Raw genomic sequence first — 17,988 nt, forward strand, 5'->3', positions numbered from 1 at the left:
TGCACAATACAGTCAACTTCACACATACAACCAGCATAGAAATCATTCATCATCCCTGCGCTGTACAGAACCGCCTCACTGGTAATTACAATGTCAAAGCCTTGATAAAATAGTGGTGCAGATGAAAGAGGTATTATACAAAAGCCATTCGCTGTGCAGGCTAAAATTCACTTGTATAGCCAGATCATGCCAAGTCAGATGATGGGGGTTGCAGAAAGCAGATATTTGCTTACGACACTTCCCATCACCAATGTTCAATAAGGAGAAGAAAAAAAAACAAACAAAAAAGTTTCAGTAATATGTCCTTGGGCAGATCTGACTTCCACTAAACACAGCATGAGGTACACTCCAGTATTTGCACAAATTCAGGACACCATTTGCAATAACAACTTTATTCCTAATTATTTCTACATCTATTTCCTTCTCCGGGCTGTCTTTATCTTACGGTTGGCTATCGTAGACTTCCCACTTGACCTGAAAAAGACAACGACACAATTTAATTGATTTGGACAAGTTGACAGTTTCACAAGAGTAGCAAGTACTAAAGGAAAAAAATATAGAAGACAAATATCCACAACAGGTGTCAAACTTCTGCTTGCCTCCTAGACTCACTCTACCACACCTGTGGTAAGGTTCCTCCACTTTTCTACAACCCTCTCAACAAAGAAAAACATTATATTATATATATATATATATATATATATATATATATATATATATATATATATATATATATATATATATATATATATATATATATATGTAGGTTTAACAACACAATTACATCTTTAGAGGTATCTGGTAGTTACAAGAGATATCCGGACCCCCCCAAAATCTCATGTCACATTGTTGTGGGGAAAAACAAGCAAACAGACTCTTACCCCATGTTGAAGGTTGGGGTCTGGTTAAAACCAAAGCCAGGGGTTGCAGACTGTGCAGGTGCTCCTGCTGTATTGGCACCAAAAGCGAACACTCCAGGTGTGGAGTTGCTGCTGCCGCTAGTAAAGTTGAAGTTTGTATTGGCGCCAAACTGAAATGGAGTGCCTGCAACCAAGTGAGAAAGTTGTTGTAACTGCAAGATCAAAAGAGTAACATCTATAGACAGCTCACAGAATAAAAGTAACTATGCATACTGCCCTCACATAGTAATTAATACTGGTCCTCTGACCAAAGCATGTCTTCCTGTTTCAGAGCGGTGAGCTAGACTTTTAAGTTTAACTCAACCGTGCAAAAGTTTAATGAAAAACCAAAAAACACTTAAATACTTACCAGCAGGGGGCACTGCATTTGATCCAAAGGCAGGTTGTGCGGCTTGTTGTCCAAACATGGGAGGCTGGACGCTGCTTGTTATAGAGCCAAAAGCCGGCACAGACGGAGAACTGGCGGGAAACAGTGGGGCTGCTGCTGAGGAGCCAAAAGCTGGGGGGGCACTGGCATTTTGTCCAAATGCTGGAACAGGATTGACAATAGAAAGGCCAGCTGGAGCAGCAGGTGTCTGACTTGAGCCAAATAAAAATGGAGAAGGGTTTGTACCTAAGGGAGGAAAGACACAACCAGTCAGGGCTCTTTCCAATGAACTAATGCCTTCTCGTTATATCTATATAATATATATCCATCTCATGCTTACTATTACCCCCTCCCCAACACTTTTCTTGGTAAGCACTGCTTGCATATGCTTTGTGACTGTGTTAATCCAGAAACATACATACAATTTGGAGTGTTGGTAGCTGCACCAGAGCTTCCAAAAATGAGTTTGCTGAAGTGTTAACCAGAGTCATACTACCAAAATTATCAGTAAATACATTGCTAAAGATTGTAGCTGTGCTAGCTGGAATAGCACTACCAAACGCGCTCCCAGGAACTGCTGAAGAACCAGTGGAAATTGTACTGCCAAATACAATGACGTAACTTGAGGCTGTACTAATTGGATCAACAATACCAAACATACCACCAGAGCTTGAAGTACAGCCAGATGATACTGTGCTGCCAAATATATTGCTGGTACTTATAGTAGTTGGGGCAGCATTACCCAACATACCTCCAGAACCTATAGAGGAACCAGACTATGTTGCCAAATATATTGTTGGAACTTATAGCTGTGGTAGTTGGTGTAGCATTACCAGACATACATCCAGAACCAGCAGAGGAACTGGACTGAACTATGCTACCTAATATATTGTTGGAAAAGCATTACCAAACATACCTCCAAAACTTGCAGAGGAAGCCGATGGAACGTTAATGCCAAATAAAGCACTGGAGTTGGCGGGTGCCACTGAGGAAGCAGCACCAAACATGGTACTGGAGACTGCTTGTGTGCCTGCTGGAGTGGCACTTCCAAATACATTGCCGGTGCTTGCAGGCGTGCTTGTCAGAGTAGCACTGCCAAATACATTGCCGGTGCTTGCAGGCGTGCTTGTCAGAGTAGCACTGCCAAATACACTGCTGGTGCTTGCAGGGGCGCTTGTCAGAGTAGCACTGCCAAATACACTGCTGGTGCTTGCAGGGGCGCTTGTCAGAGTAGCACTGCCAAATACACTGCTGGTGCTTGCAGGGGCGCTTGTCAGAGTAGCACTGCCAAATACACTGCTGGTGCTTGCAGGAACGCTTGTCAGAGTAGCACTGCCAAATACACTGCTAGTGCTTGCCGGGGTGCTTGACAGAGTGGCACTGCCAAATAGATTGCTAGTGCTTGCAGGGGCGCTTGCCAGAGTAGCACTGCCAAATAGATTGCTAGTGCTTGCAGGGGTGCTTGCCAGAGTAGCACTGCCAAATAGATTGCTAGTGCTTGCAGGGGTGCTTGCCAGAGTAGCACTGCCAAATAGATTGCTTGAGATGGTGGATAAGCTCAACTGAGGTACACTGGTAAAACCACTTTGAAGGGAAGAGCTGGCATCTAGGGAGGTGGAATAGAAGAAAAAAAATTAGCTGCTATTCAAAGAGACAGGAAGGTAGAAATAAGCTACAATCTTCAGACTTATATGCAGAATTCGTATTAGAAATACAGCAGTTATGTACCTCCTCTGAACAAATAACGCAAGTGTAATTACCGTATTTGCTCGATTATAAGACGACCCCCCAAAATGTGAATATTGAGGGGGGAAAAAAGCTTGAATCTAAGACCCCCCCGTTATGCACATCTGTCCTCATAGCTTGCCACTGTTCCCCAAATATGCCTTATAGCCCCTTATATGCTATTCTGCCTATCAGGTAGGCCTTATACCGCTCTATATGCCACTCTGCCCCCCAGATAAGCTTTATAACCCCCTATATACAACTCTGTCCCCCACATATGCCTTATATAGGCCCTATACAACTAAAAGTTTCAAAACAAATGAAGTTGACAAAAGATGTATACATACAGTGCTTTTGAGATATTTAGTTTTAAGGTTCATCACTAAAGCATGCAGCAGAGCAAGTATTAAATTAGATTGTGGCTCTGAGGTTCATTGCTTTCTCTTCATCTACCTCTTTACAAAGGGTACCTGACCCACAAATAGCAACTTAACAGGACAGATGTGTTCGCCTAACAGTCAGCTCTGGCCTTTAAACTGATAAATGAAAGCTGACACCAAACCCAAGCAAAGGCTTTACTGGTACACATTATGCCGTCTACTTACCCTTTCCAATGTTGCCTGTGGTGGTGGTGGCGGTGGTCAAATTGACTTGAGAGCCAAAAACAAATGCAGGCTTTGGAGTTGGATCTGTAGCTTTTTCTACAGGATTGGATTCGCCAAAAACAAACGGAGATGGTGCTAAACTGTTGTTGGTTTGCTCTGGCTTGCCAAATACAAATGGCTTTGGTGCCTCATCATCTCTTTTGTTGCCAAAAATCAGTGTGGCTCCACTTGTGGTAGAGTCAGTTTTTTCGTCTTTCCTCCCAAAAACAAAAGGTGAAGGTTCCTTGTTTTGCTCAATTTTGCCAAGAGAAAAAACAGGTGTTTCGTGTTTTTTCTTGTTTGACGACATCAGTCCAAAGGAAGGTGTTAGGGTGGACTTAACCATAGCAGGCTGGCTTTGCATGCCTGTACTAAGAAAGCTCTCTACAGTAGCAGGAGGTGATACAGCGACATTGGAAGCTGTTCCAAAAGCGAAGCCACTAATCAGGGGTTTGCTGGCATTACCCGTGTCAGCTGGAGCCAAGCTATCTGTCCCAAATTTAAAAGTTGGGGTTGGAACCGGATTAGTGCTAGCAACGGTGGAACCCAATGACAAGCCTGTGTCTTTTTTCTCAGGTGCCTTGATGGTAGAGGATGCCGTACCAAAGTTAAAGTCTCCTGTAACTTTCGGGAACGAAAATGTAACGGTAGTTGCACTTGTAGATGTAGAGTTTGTAGAGGCACCTAATTTAAGTTCTCCTGCATTGCCCGAAAGACCAAACTTAAAGGCTGAAGTTGTAGATCCAGTGGTAGGTGCTGGAGATGAAAACCCTGCAAGCACAAAAAGGAATGTGCAAAAAATTACAAGTTGCCATATTTAATATTCTGATGTGCCTAAACACTGGTTCACAGTACTTCTCTGCAAGCTGCATTATTAATACATAAAAGTCTAACGCTGATGAAGATGTGGTTGAGGGCCTCAACTTTCATGGCTGAGAGAAATAAGCAAGCTTAGAACTAAGGGTTGGGTGCAGATTCAACATTACGGTATTAGAAGATCATACAGAAGCTGAACACAACGGTTCAGACTAAGTTAAAAACCAAATGGAGCAATAAACAGCTAAATGTTCATATGCCTACAGATGCTTATAGATGGCTGTATATTAGATTTGACCGCAAGCAATGGGTTTTAGATTTAGCCTCCCAGCACCACGTTTACCAGATAAGGTTTTGATAAACACTACTTTTCTGAAAACAGCAGAGAGCTTCAGGATTTTTGTTTGGAATGCAATATATTTTGTTCTGATCTAAACTAAATCTAGAAAGTGCCTTGCATTATATATATATATATATATATATATATATATATATATATATATATATATATATATATATATATATATAAAAAGAAAAAAAAAAGATACCTTTTAGTTCTTGTTTACTGCCTGGCTTGGCACTTTCGCACGAAACACATTTAGTATTTTCAGCTTTGTTTTGAACCAAACACACATCACAGTCCCATGAGCCTGCCGGCTTCTTGAACTGATCTAATAATCCATATCCTGTAAGAGGCGATGCCATGGCAAGGGTTTGAGTCTTCACTGGGGAGGAGCCTACATGGAAGAAGAAAAAAAAAAAAAAACCCAACTTATCACCAATACATTCATCTTTCCCACATCATCCCACACTAATCTTCACGAGATGGTCAAATAATCGCAGTGGATTTAAATGGTATATCGCCAACATTTGCAAAAATGCACCGACATTCCTCCAAAACATCCATTAACACTGAGATTTCCCCATATAGTACATGAGGAAATGAGACTAGAGATTCTCCCGGATCACCCACGTTATTAGATACCCATTTTCCTTTGCACAGCAGAAAACAAATTAAAAGTATATATACACAAATGCTGTAGTTCCAAGTACTGAAAAAGTTTAGCTACTGTAGCCACTAGACACAAGTAGAAACAGCAGTTTCCAGCAGAGATCAGTCTGGATCGTCTATTATGGCATGTACAAAATAGCTGAATATCGCCAAGAAATCCTAATTCAGACACTGAAAACCCATTGTACACAAAACGAGGGCCATCATGTGTAGTGGACACAATCTTACCTGGCTTATCAGTTGTACAAGAAACACACTTTTTATCCTCCGCTTTATTCTGCACACAGCACACTGCGCACTCCCAGGAACCAACGGGCCTTTTGAATTTATCATCAAATTGGAAGCTTGGCATTGTGCCAACCTGAAGGACTGCAGCAGATGAAATCTCGGTTTTCTTGGGAGACACAATCAGTGGAGCTTTTGCTTCGCTGCACGGTTTTAGGGTGCTGCAGGCCACACATTTCGTTGCCTCGCGTTTGTTCTGAACTAAACAGGTGTCGCAATCCCAGGTACCTTCTGGCACTTTAAAGAGCTCTCCAAATCCCTGAAAGCTTGCAGATGGAGGAGTGCTGGCTGTCGAGGGCAATGTGTTTGGGATTTCTATTGATTTCTCTTTACCTGCAGAACAGGCTACACATTTACCGTCTGATGCGTTGTTCTCAAGAAGACAAGAGTTGCACCCCCAAAGTCCAAACGGCTTGTTGGCGTCTGCAAATGTCACATTGTTACCGGCATTCTTTGTGAGAGGCGACGTGCTTTTGCCGAGAGAGCTGGCTGTGGTAGAGGAAAAGCCTACACAGCAAGTAACAAATGCACTGGTGAGAAACCTCTGAACACACAAGATCAGTAAAATACAAAAACACTTCGACTATGCCTATTTAGAACATTTGCCAATTTATAACACAATAAATTTGTATATGTTAATGTTTGATGCCCATTTAGAAAGAAAAAGAAAAAAAACAAAAAAACCACACTGGTACTTGAACATGTTGAGAATAACTCTCTGACCGTATAAAAGAACATACATACCAGGACTTTTCAAAATATCCAACACGCTTCCTTCTTTTAAAGTTTTTGCAGGTTTAAAAAATCCTTCTGGTTCATCATCTTTCTTCTTTGCGCCAGACATTCTGGCATGGACTGGAGATTTAGCTACATTAGAACATACACCAAATATTGTTAACACAAACTCAGAGGAGAGAGAAAAAAAAAAACCAAAAAAAAAAACAACACACCTCCTAGGCAATAATAAAAAGGAAGAAAAAGTTCCTACTGTTTCAGGGACAGGGCTTAAAACCCTTCTATTATTAAAAGAGTCCAAAAAAAAATAAATGTTAAGTTTCAAAGCATTACTTTTTTTTTTTTTTTTTTAAACTATCCTTAGCTAATTCTATATCCATGTAAAGGATTTATAAATAAGGTGCAATTTGATTTCATGGAAGCATGTTTCCCTTGCTATGGTCTAAATGACTATATGATCAGGGTTGTTTAATGCAAAATTATGAAGAATGTTTTATGCTATAGTCAATCCTAAGAGGGAGGAAAAAAACTATATTATATATATATATATATATATATATATATATATATATATATATATATATATATATATATATATATATATATATATATATAACCTAAGACAACTCTAGTACGTACCAGGATTAGTCCTTTTAGGCATCTCACAAGCCACAGCATTTGATGCAGAATGGACCTTCACAGATGGTGCACTGAAGGTGAATCCAATCTAAAGAATTCAAGGACATATGATTAAATCCTGCAGCATACATAGAAAAAATGATGTTGGTTCTGTTCCCTATATGGGTAGAAGCATTGGTTAAAAGATTGGGGAGTGTCATGTCCCCAACATATATAGTCGTGTGTGAAAGTTTTGGTCTCCTAACCAGGAAGAAGCAATTGTTACATTAGAAAGGTACTTTCATAACAAGCAGATGTTGTGGGTAACGCTGTCGTCAATGGGAACCCTATCCTGCAAAAAAAAACTAGTTTAAGCCAAATGTCCCATTAATGAACATGTACGCCTTGGATGCATTGCCATGACACGCCTGTCAAATTGTATAACCTCTGAAAACTACCAAGAAAACACACGAGCTGATATTGCTATGAAGGTTGTGTATAACTATGACCAAAACTCACATTTACCTCCCGCACGATATCCGGAACGGGGGAATGGCAACGGAATAATTCAAATAGTACAAGATCATGAATCACCAGCCATTTCAGAAAAAAGTACTATTAAAGAGATCAAAGCTACTTACAGATGACCCGGGAATTTGTGCATTGGACTCAGTTGATTTCAAAATAGGAGTTGAAAATGTGAAAGTGTTCTGTGCCTATTATAAACGGGACATAACAATACGTACCATGGTTAGGGAAGAAACCCATTAAAATGCCATAGTATCCTATCACAGCACACACGACCAGTGCCTCAAGACAAATCCATCAACACAACCAAAACGAGAGAAGAAAATATCCAGATCTGTCTCTGATCGCTCACAAAACACACCAAGTAAGATCTCACAACACTGCAGTGTGTATTTGCTGGGAGTGCACTGACTCCTGGTGGTGATATATATATATAAAAAGGAGAATATTCCAACATTATGAATTTTATGTCATATTGAATAGTCATCAGCAAATGAAATCATCTTACCTGGTTATCTGCAGTTTTAGGAACAGTTACTGGAGATGTTTTACCAGACATAGTTGGAAAGTTAAAGCTGGGAAGCGCAGCAGTGCTTAATGGCAAAGGAACTTCTGGTAAATCAGGCACATCCGGCACCTGAAATGTATAATAATGGGGTGTCAAAGAGCTTTTGCAATGACAAACGGCGGCTCCAACAAGTTCCTTAGAACAACAAAGTGCAACTTTAAAGATTCTTGCTCCAGATATGCATAAGTGATTATCCTTGCCTCATTTTGCAATTTTAAAACTGTAATATATCTAAAGGTGACCAATAACGACATCCTTGCTATTGCATGTTTAGTTTTCTCCCTTTGTTTTTCTAAACTGTTCACATCTAAAACCCAAAGTCATCCCTAACAATACACATTAAGTAAAAAAAAAAAAAAAAAAAAAAAGTATATAACAGTGCCAGACATCAGTAAATCTGCTAGATTCCTAAACCATCATGGCTTAGGGCAGGGGTAGGCAATCGTCGGCTCTCCTGATGTTGTGGACTACATCTCCCATAATGATCTTAGTCATAATGCCAGCAAAGCATCAAGGGAAATGTAGTTCACAACATCTGGAGAGCCGAAGATTGCCTACCCTTAGCACAGGGGAAGCAAATGTGAAACAAAATAAATGGATTCCAGCATGCATGGAATTAGTAACTGTGACACAGCAGAGGTAGACATCTTAATTTGCAAATTACTAAAGTGCATATATTTGCAGTAACCACATTGTGATGTTACCTCATCCGCTGGCTTTGCTGTGTAGTGAGATCCTCGTTCCCTCATCATCTTGCCTCCAGCTGAGGATAAGCCATTTGAGGCAGGGGTGCTGAACTTTGGGTAAGGAAACCTGCTGAAGACAGAATCTTTTTTAGACTTGTAAAGATTATAAGGCAGCTAAATCTAAAAATGAAAGGAGACTCAGGCCATCCCTTTGCACATGCATGGGTGGGGGGTCCTGCAGAGCCCTCCCAAACGTAATTGCCCCTTTCCCCACCACCCAGCTAAACGCTGTGCAGGAGAGGCATTCGGTTGAACGCATCTTCATGCAAGCAATGTCCTCACCTCAAGCGCTGGCCCAGTTGAACATCACATGCAGATCTGTTTAGACCCCAGTGCACATGCATGACGCCTCCCCATTTATTTTAATGGGTTCACTTTGACAGCTAAAGCAGCCAATCACTGGTACTAAGTGACAGGACATACTTCCATTAATTTAATTGGAAGTGCTTTACTGCCACTGAAGGACAGCTTAAGCAGCCAATCAGAGAAATTTTGGTTCAAGAAGGAATTTTTCTTTGGAAAACTGCATTTTAACATAGCACTTTAATGTATTCTTCTCTTGTATGGGTTTCAGGGACAATCCCTTTAGTTATTGAGGTACGGTCATGTAAGCACTACTACAAACACTATGCGGAGAAGTAAGATGCAAGAGCTCAGCAGAACTCCATGCCTACACTTTAATAAAAGCACCACTAGAATTTTTTCAAGTCACCAAAACTTCCTTGTCTATCACAGCCCTAACATTCTATCTCGCAACAGATAACACTTACTATATTAAAAAGTTTAACTATAACCAGCATGAGGTGCAGCCTTAAATAGAACAAGTCAGGCACCTATTCAACCAATGCATCTAATTTAGCGCTCTTAAGATGGCAACTTGTGTAAACGACAGACAGAGCAAAGAACAAAATACAGTTCTCTTCTGTACATAAGAAATAAATACTGACCTCTCAGGCTGTGGTTCTCGAGAACCATCTGGCACATGATTCTTTTTGGAGTCCTGTAAATAAAGCAGAATGGGACATATTCAACTTGGATTGCTAAGGACATCAATATGTGTTTAAATATCCTTGAAATAAAATTATATGTAAATACTTGGATATATATATTTGTTTTAAACAGCTCAAAGGCAAACATCATATAGTATGGAGTATATTAATTACACTCTCACAAGAAAGAACATTTGAAACATTAACCCCTCCAGTCCCCTTATGACATTCCAATGGTAGGGACATCCCCTCCTACTCGGGCTTCCTGCCAACTCATTGTATGTAACGGCGCTCATGTGATCGCCGGTACACAATCATTCAAGGAATACCCGATCAGGCATTCCCTTCCGGTAGGTGTCACTGTTGACACCAGCGAGAGAAAAAAAAAACATTTAAAAAAAAAAAGTCCCTTAGCCCTTCCACTATGTATAATTTATACAGGTTTACTAAATATTAAGAAGAATCATGGGTTAAACATGGGGTAAAATATTTTGGTCCTTTGTCATGAAAACCTCAAGGGGTTAAAGCTGTGCCAGGCATTAATATAAAGCAAACAGCATAATTATTTGCAAATACTCACTTGGTGCTTGTCGCGCTGTATCTTGCGGCAAGTGCTTGTTAAGCCAGATGGAGTCAGTGAAGGTTTAATATACAATGAAGTGTTTGCAGATACCAAAGCAGGTTTTGGTGTTACAAGCTGCCGAACAGGTGGATATGAAGCATCAACCTTGAAGCAATAAAACCAGGGACTTAGACAACATGCAAACAAAATACAAGTTACACTCACTAAAAAGGTTAAATACATTATTATTATTATTTTTTTACACATTAAATATTTACTGACAACGTAATCAGGAAAGATGTGTGAACAACTCTAATGCATTCTCCTAGAACCTTACAGGAAGTAGCAACAGTTTTAGAAACTAAATGTTTTAAGTACAAAGTACTATATACTGTAACTTGTACTATATTCTTACCTTTTTCCTTTTAGATGGGATCTCTGTGAAATCAGGAACTTCTATTTCACTCTGAAAAAGTTAAAATGAAAAATTAAGCCTAGTATGAAGCAAAACAAATTTACAAAAAAACAAGCTTGTAGTTAAAGCTTCTGTGTATCCAGTCATAACCCCTTTCGGAGGCATTCGTTTTGCTCCAATGTCTAGAGTCTACATGAGTTACGCTAGCCCTGCCTACATGTTACCTAATATACGAAAGTGAAAAGATTGCAGAACGAGGAGGAAAATAAAAGTGCACTTCGGTGCCAGGGGACAAATAATATGCCATACATTAAAAACCTATCAAAGGAAATTGCATCCAACTTAAGCTACGTAATAGAAACCAGACTACCAACCTGAGGTGGAGGGGATGTTGGGATTTTCTTGGCGTCCTTGAATGGTCAGGAAGAAAAAAAAAAAAAAAGTTAATAGGAGAAAATACTAACATATAAGCAATTGTAAATGTAATTTTATGGCTCCAAAAATTGTATTGTTACATATACAAATGAGTGATACATAGCAAGTACATATACATGTATACGGGGGGGGGGGGGGGGGGAATAAAAATAAAATGTATATATACCGCCAAGGGAGTTGACATTTTCTCCAAGGACTGTAGAATGCGCCGAGCAGCCGAGCTAATGACTCCATAGCTTTGAGCATTTGAAGGTTTAGCTTTTACTTGTCGTCTTAACGGAGCCTAGAGGTAACAAACAGCAAAGCATTAATTATCCACATCAGAACACTACAGTTCAATAGGAAAGATTAGTGCGAGTTTTATTTGCAGTCAGGGGCCTTATACTTTTATTTCAATCTGCTAAAAAACACTGTGCTGTTGCCTTACTGCACATATAAATTAGGGCTTGCACAGACACCACATTCTCTAGGATTTTGCCTGGCAGCAATATCTTAAAAGCCACAATACCCTAGATATGCCACTTAAAAACATAATAGAAATGTAGGTGTAAAACATGAAAATGCTAAATTGGTACAGTATTTCCCGGAGGCTACCTCATATGGTGTTGCTCGCACTCTGGCTGATCGGGCAGCTGCACCTCCATAAACTGTTTTTCCGTGATAAAAAGGAGAATCACCAAGCCGAGTAGATTTAAGGACCGAGTTGTTGGAAAGAGACTGCAAAGAAACATACAGCATTTAAAAGATCATTTGCAATACATTTAAATTTAAAATCAAGATCTCCTTTGCGGTAGTAAGAATTGTATAAACATATATAATCATTGTCCAAAAACTTCTCAGAAAAAACACTGCTCAGGTCTGGCAGGACAGCATAAATACGACAGACGGTGAAAGGTAGGTATAGACTTACTGGTGAGAGCACTCCAAAGGCAGAAAGATTGAACGTAGGTTTCTTTGCACTCAAGGAGGAATTATGAACAAGCGAATTCGAGCGATCTGCTTCCGGAGACCACAATGGGGGGGCACTTGCACCTTTTGAAACTGCCAAATCTACCAAGATGAGAAAGAAGAAACATGAAAAAAACATTTAGAAGGAAAGTGAACTTAAAGGGGAAAAAAATTAATCTTAAAATACTCCGAGTGAAAACAAATACCCTTATCAGATGCTCTGGAGGAAAAGCCACTGGTTGTGGAGATGTTATCGTCATCATGCTGAGAGGTAGAGTCTTTGATTTCCTTGACTAGTGAGAAGCCAGAGCTGCCGATGGGAAAGGCAGAGGAGGTTGAAGGTTGGCAGTGAAGTGCCGGAGAATCCAAAACATCAAAGTTCAGATTGGTCCGGTGAAGAGACGGGCGTGTTAGTCCATCATGAACGTTTAGGGAGAAGCGACTAGTTGTTGGCTCTGTAAAATATAATGAAAAACATTAAACAAATAGACCTGGCCCTCAAAACCAGATAGGAAAACTAGATTTACACTGAGCCAATAAAATGTGAGCAATGACTATGCATGGAGACAGCTCAGGCACTCATCCACGTACTAAACGCAGAATTACTCCTGTTTGCACATAGCGCCAATGACTAAAGAAAGTGTTTTCGCGAAATGTCCAAACATTGAAATAAAAGACATTACTCTTTAAGGCAACTATGGCATGCTAGCCACTGCGTGTAGAACACTGATTAAGTGTGCTAAATGGACAGAGTTCACTTTGTTGCAGCAGTAATCTTTCAAAGAAAAAATTACTTCCAGCAAAATTGCTTATTACACTAAGGAATACCTAGCCAACAGTGACATAGGGGTTTGGACAGTCTTAATGGTTTTAACATGTGTACTACTGTTTGCTTGGCAAGCAGCCCTCATCTCCAGCAACAGTAAACTATACACACAAACGTAATAGCAAATCATCCTGCCAAGATATGACGCTGGATCTGGTAATATTAAACTTATATTTACTCAACCTCTTAGGAGAGAAGTCAAATAAAATTGATAGCCACCTCACTTGGCATGCCAATTAGCAACAACAAAAAGGGACACATTAGTTAGCACCAAATTACAAGGAGCAATCGTTTGGCAAAACGTATGCTGTAATTCAGGGAACACGTGCCAACAGTTGGACGCTGAAACTTTAAAAACTGTAGAGATTCTCAAGCCACCAAGAGAAGCAACACAGAGGACCATTATTTTTATTATTTATTATCTAGCGCCATCAATGGGTAGATGGGATGATTAAAAAAAAAAACAAAAAAAAACCCCACTTCCATAGAAAGTGGCTCAGTAACAGTGATTTCAGAACACCTTACCAGGAGGGTCAGATTGCAACTACAGTCCTACAGTTTTATCACTAAGCAAACACACTTTTCAATCGGTCTTCTAGTGGTTAATATAAAATCAATCACTACTTAGATTCGCGATCAAAGCTATAGAAACTGCAAAGTTGGAACAGGTTGACAGTAGGGTTATTCAGAGGGATCATGAAAAATAAAAATGTGCATGAAAATAATCAAATGATTGATGTTTTGGGTAGCCGATTCAATTCAATGGTTGCACTAAGCAGCAGAAACAAGTAATCTCATGTTGGGAAAATCCTTCCGATTATAATGGAAACAACTTTATTTCGTGTAGGATACTCAGGCAAAGTTTATAAATTGCAAAAAAAAAAACAAAAAAAAACCAACCCAAATAGCTTAAATCTTGTTCAGGAGAATAATAGTTCCAATATACAAAGCAGGAGTGTTTGACAACTTGAAGCAAACATATCCTCACCTTCTTCCAGCCTGACTGGTTCAGGGGTTACGTTGCCTTCAGCTGGAGCTGGTCTCTCATCATTGACAAACACGTGGTGGTCTACATCATTCTCTGAATGTTCTGTTCCAAATTCATTTGAAACTGGAACTCTGACAGAATCCGAGGCGTCTTTGTTAAAATACTTCTGCAGCCATGCAGGGACAATGCTTTTAACGGTGTCAGTCACACGGGTGATAATCCCCTGCAGAAATCGGAAAGAGAATGAAAAACCTCAGCCAGACACTTGTGCTTTTCCTGGCAAATGTTCTTGGAAGTTGTGGTTCAACTATCCCTGAACCACATAGTTGAGGTTAAACAATTCCTACTGAAGGTTTCCATACAGTTTAAATACTATATGACCACATGAAGTTTCATTAAAAAAAACAAACAAAAAAAACTGGTCCTGCCACCTGGGACACAAATTCAAGGCCCAAGGCTAAATCTATAGAGCCCACAAACCCAGCTGTTATATGTACAAGCATCCCTTCCTCTGCAGTCCAGCTGCAGACCACGATAACCTTGGCCAATACTGGCACTAAAAGGTGCACCTAGTGATATTCCTCAGACACCATTTCTATAAAATTGGAATCCATGGTTGAAGGCGTTTTGGGCACGGTTGCCAACACAACATTTTAAAAGCCTATAGATACATATACTTTTTGCATTTAAAAGTGAAATTTAGATGAACAACCCAAGGCAGGTAGGGAGAACAAGAAAATGGTTTATTTTAGACATTTTGCAGTTTTTTTTTTCGGTTGAGGGAAAATCAACAGAAAACCAGAAAGACATCAATACAACTGCAACACCTGTAATTTTTCCAGTTAAGAATTAGCACAGACAAGAAGCGACAGCATGAGCTCCCGCTCTGTATAACGTATGAAGCAGAAGTGAATTCCTTTAATAATAGCTGCACATCCGCTCCACATCTATAAGCTAGGCTAAGGGTTCCATGATGCTAGGTCTCCAAACCTGACAAGTAAGATTACTTGGAGAAACTCTACTGCTTTGGTAGGTCTGTGACGATGACACAAAACACCAGTGGCTCTAAGACTTACGAAACTACCTTAAGTAGGTCAGATCATTTGTAGTGTGGCCACTGCCCAGAGGGTGATGGTTATCAGAACTCTTAATCCATTGCTTTTTTAGAAGCTGAGCTTGTTCATTGACCCATTGAAACCTCAACTACCAGAACGGTTTGTTTTTTAAGAAAAAACATTTTATTATATTACCGTTTCCTCATAAAAGTTAAATAAAGAACAACTCAATGGTGTGTATAGAGGGAGACTCAGGTCTGGCACCTTGTATGGGGTATCTGCCAAAGAGCATATACTCAGACCTACGCTAGGAGATTTGTCTGATGTCTCAGATTCATATGACTCAGTTACTCAGTAGTTTCTCAATCTAAAACTTTTTCCCACAATTGCTTCAGGTAGTGGGGTCAACGACGAGTCCTTTTGGTCTTCAGCAGCCATTAGGCCAACTGAGAATGGCCACATGCCTGAGGATTCCCCTCCTGCCCTCTGACCTAATGTTTACCCCGGCTCACAGGTTTATATGAACTGCAGCGCAGCTGGACATCCACCAGTATAAGAGTCGTGTAAATGAAATACTTATGGCGGTTACGATGGTGGGATTACAGACTACGCTTCAGATTACAAATAGAGGAACATGACGTTTAGATAGAAATGTCAATACGAAACACACATGCTTGCAAATAGCTGCGGAACTAAATGTTATCTCCATGGTTACAAAACATTTCAAACATGCCAACGTTGTTTTGTATTTTAGCATTATTACCTCTAATTGGGTTACATCTGGCAAACATGTATTTATGTAGATAAATAGCAAGTAATTTGCTAGAGAAATCTAAATGGGTATATTCTAAGATGAGTAATACTGTTGATCAAAATATTCTTTTTCTGGCTAAAATGCACTTGGCTTTAAAGTTTGTATGAAGGGGGCGAAACGAATCAGATCATGTTTTGCTTTTCTTTGTAGTTTAATGAGAAGTGCCCTGGATTAGTACTAAATGGTCTTCGGTTATAAGCAAACAACATACAAATATTTTTACACTGGCATATTTAGGAACATGAATAATAAGTATGAGAGTCATGTAAAGAAAATAAAGTGTATTTGTGTAAAGTGATGCGGAATATAACAAATAATACATATAATTTGCGATTTCAGTTGGATGTGGAGTTTTTGCTCCCGGTTGCTCCAGCACCCGGGAGAAGAGGAGGCCGGATGTACAAGAGAGGAACGGGGACAGACCACTGAGAGATCCGCAGCTAACGCCGGGCTCTGCCTCAATGCGATCGGCACACATCAGCAAACACAGGCATGGCTGGCCTCACCGCACACATGCTATGCACACTGATATCTCACGTGTCCCGGCCTCCAGTTGCTGCACACATGCATGTCTGCCTGTCTGTCTTACACATTGCACATACACACAAGCTCCACAAACCTGCTGGCCTGGTTGGTGGTTCTTGCTGTACGGTGTCTTCCCGGCGCTCACATGATATCTCCTGCTACGAATCTTGCCTCCAGTTCCCGCGCCGTCGTCTCCACCCGCTGCAGCCGCCATCCGCACAATTCTACCCCGGCTCCTCCTCGGGTCACTCAGGGCCGGAGCCCCCCGCTGCTTACTGTAACAACCCTTTACACAGCCGGAGCCGTGTAAGAACGCACAGCGGATCCCGAACTCTACCGAGGGTCTCTGGGCATACAATTCGTATCACACGAATGTGGCGAGCAGTCCGAGCGGGTTTCGGCCTCCACTCCTCGCGATACCAGCCTGCTCCGGTGTAAGCACTTGTGCGCAACCCCTTGCGCAAGGCAAGGGGTTGCGCACAAGTAAGACGCTGTAGGACGCAAGGGCTGCCGGTAACTGTAGTTCGAAGACCACAATGAAACGGAAGTAAATACAGCTTGGCTTCTCGCCTTTTCTCTATGGGGTCGGCTTCTGTCAGAAAGCAGAAATGCTCAAAGTTAATATGTTTACCCGTAAAGCAGATATTATTCATAATGAAAACATAACAATGTTTGATCCTATTTGGTGAGCATTATGGCTACACGCTTAAACATCTCTTTAACCAATTAACGTAATGGAATATACGCAAACTACCGATAATACTGTTTATACAGAATTCAAAAATCACAACTTTAATTGTTTTCCTTAAACTAGTCACAAACAAAGGATACTAAGGTTGGCGCTTTTTCTCATATCCGGACAGATATACATATATATAAATATATATACCGGTATATAGTTACTACTGGCCCTCACATTATAACGACGGGGCAGCAACCAAAGAAGCACCTGTGGGCCTACGGCGCCCTTAAAAGACAAAGTGATATGAAAAAATAATTATTTTGGAATTTTACATACATAATGTGGCACTGAAGAACATTTGGGGCTATTTCACATTATTATAATAATCCTATGTAATATTGCACACAAATGAAAGGGTCTGGAGGGACAATCCCTGCCTTTTTGATAGCGTTGGTGGAGCGATGCTCTCATAAATCAATAATAATATAAATCAGGTTAATTAAAATTACCGAAATTTGCTGAGGATATATGGAAGATGTGGAGCAAATCCCAAAGGCCACCAGTATCTCAAACAAACACGAAAAATGAGCAGCTTTGCTCAAAAGACAGAAGAGGGCTGTGATGTCAACAATGAAGAGAACACGCTATGCTGCATTCAAATGCAAACCCCTTAAAGGGGACCTTTCACAAAAATAAATAAAAAACGATATTAAAGACTGTATACAGAGATGTGCATTAACATAAAAATGTGGGGTTTCCTTAATTTTTTCCCCAATATTGTTTAG

The 17,988-nt window shown here is 40.3% G+C and overlaps 1 protein-coding gene across 1 annotated transcript; it reads right to left on the reverse strand.

Moving 5' to 3' along the window:
* Positions 1-413: 413 nt before the first annotated feature.
* LOC149289559 (nuclear pore complex protein Nup153-like) lies at positions 414-16,735 on the reverse strand. Its single transcript, XM_089490387.1, has 21 exons — positions 16,616-16,735; positions 14,128-14,350; positions 12,520-12,768; positions 12,276-12,415; positions 11,960-12,082; positions 11,532-11,648; positions 11,305-11,340; positions 10,931-10,981; positions 10,534-10,680; positions 9,912-9,964; positions 8,923-9,031; positions 8,159-8,287; positions 7,144-7,231; positions 6,514-6,636; positions 5,713-6,276; positions 5,021-5,209; positions 3,618-4,427; positions 2,204-2,893; positions 1,270-1,533; positions 882-1,044; positions 414-474 (listed from the first exon to the last, which is right to left on the reverse strand). The coding sequence occupies exons 1-21, from the start codon at positions 16,733-16,735 to the stop codon at positions 414-416; spliced, it is 4,449 nt and encodes a 1,482-aa protein (XP_089346513.1).
* Between the last annotated feature and the right edge of the window lie 1,253 nt (positions 16,736-17,988).

This window comes from Sceloporus occidentalis, unplaced genomic scaffold (genome assembly GCF_023333645.1).
Source record: "Sceloporus occidentalis isolate IW3139 unplaced genomic scaffold, rSceOcc1.0.p SCAF_44, whole genome shotgun sequence".
NCBI classification, from domain to species: domain Eukaryota; kingdom Metazoa; phylum Chordata; class Lepidosauria; order Squamata; family Phrynosomatidae; genus Sceloporus; species Sceloporus occidentalis.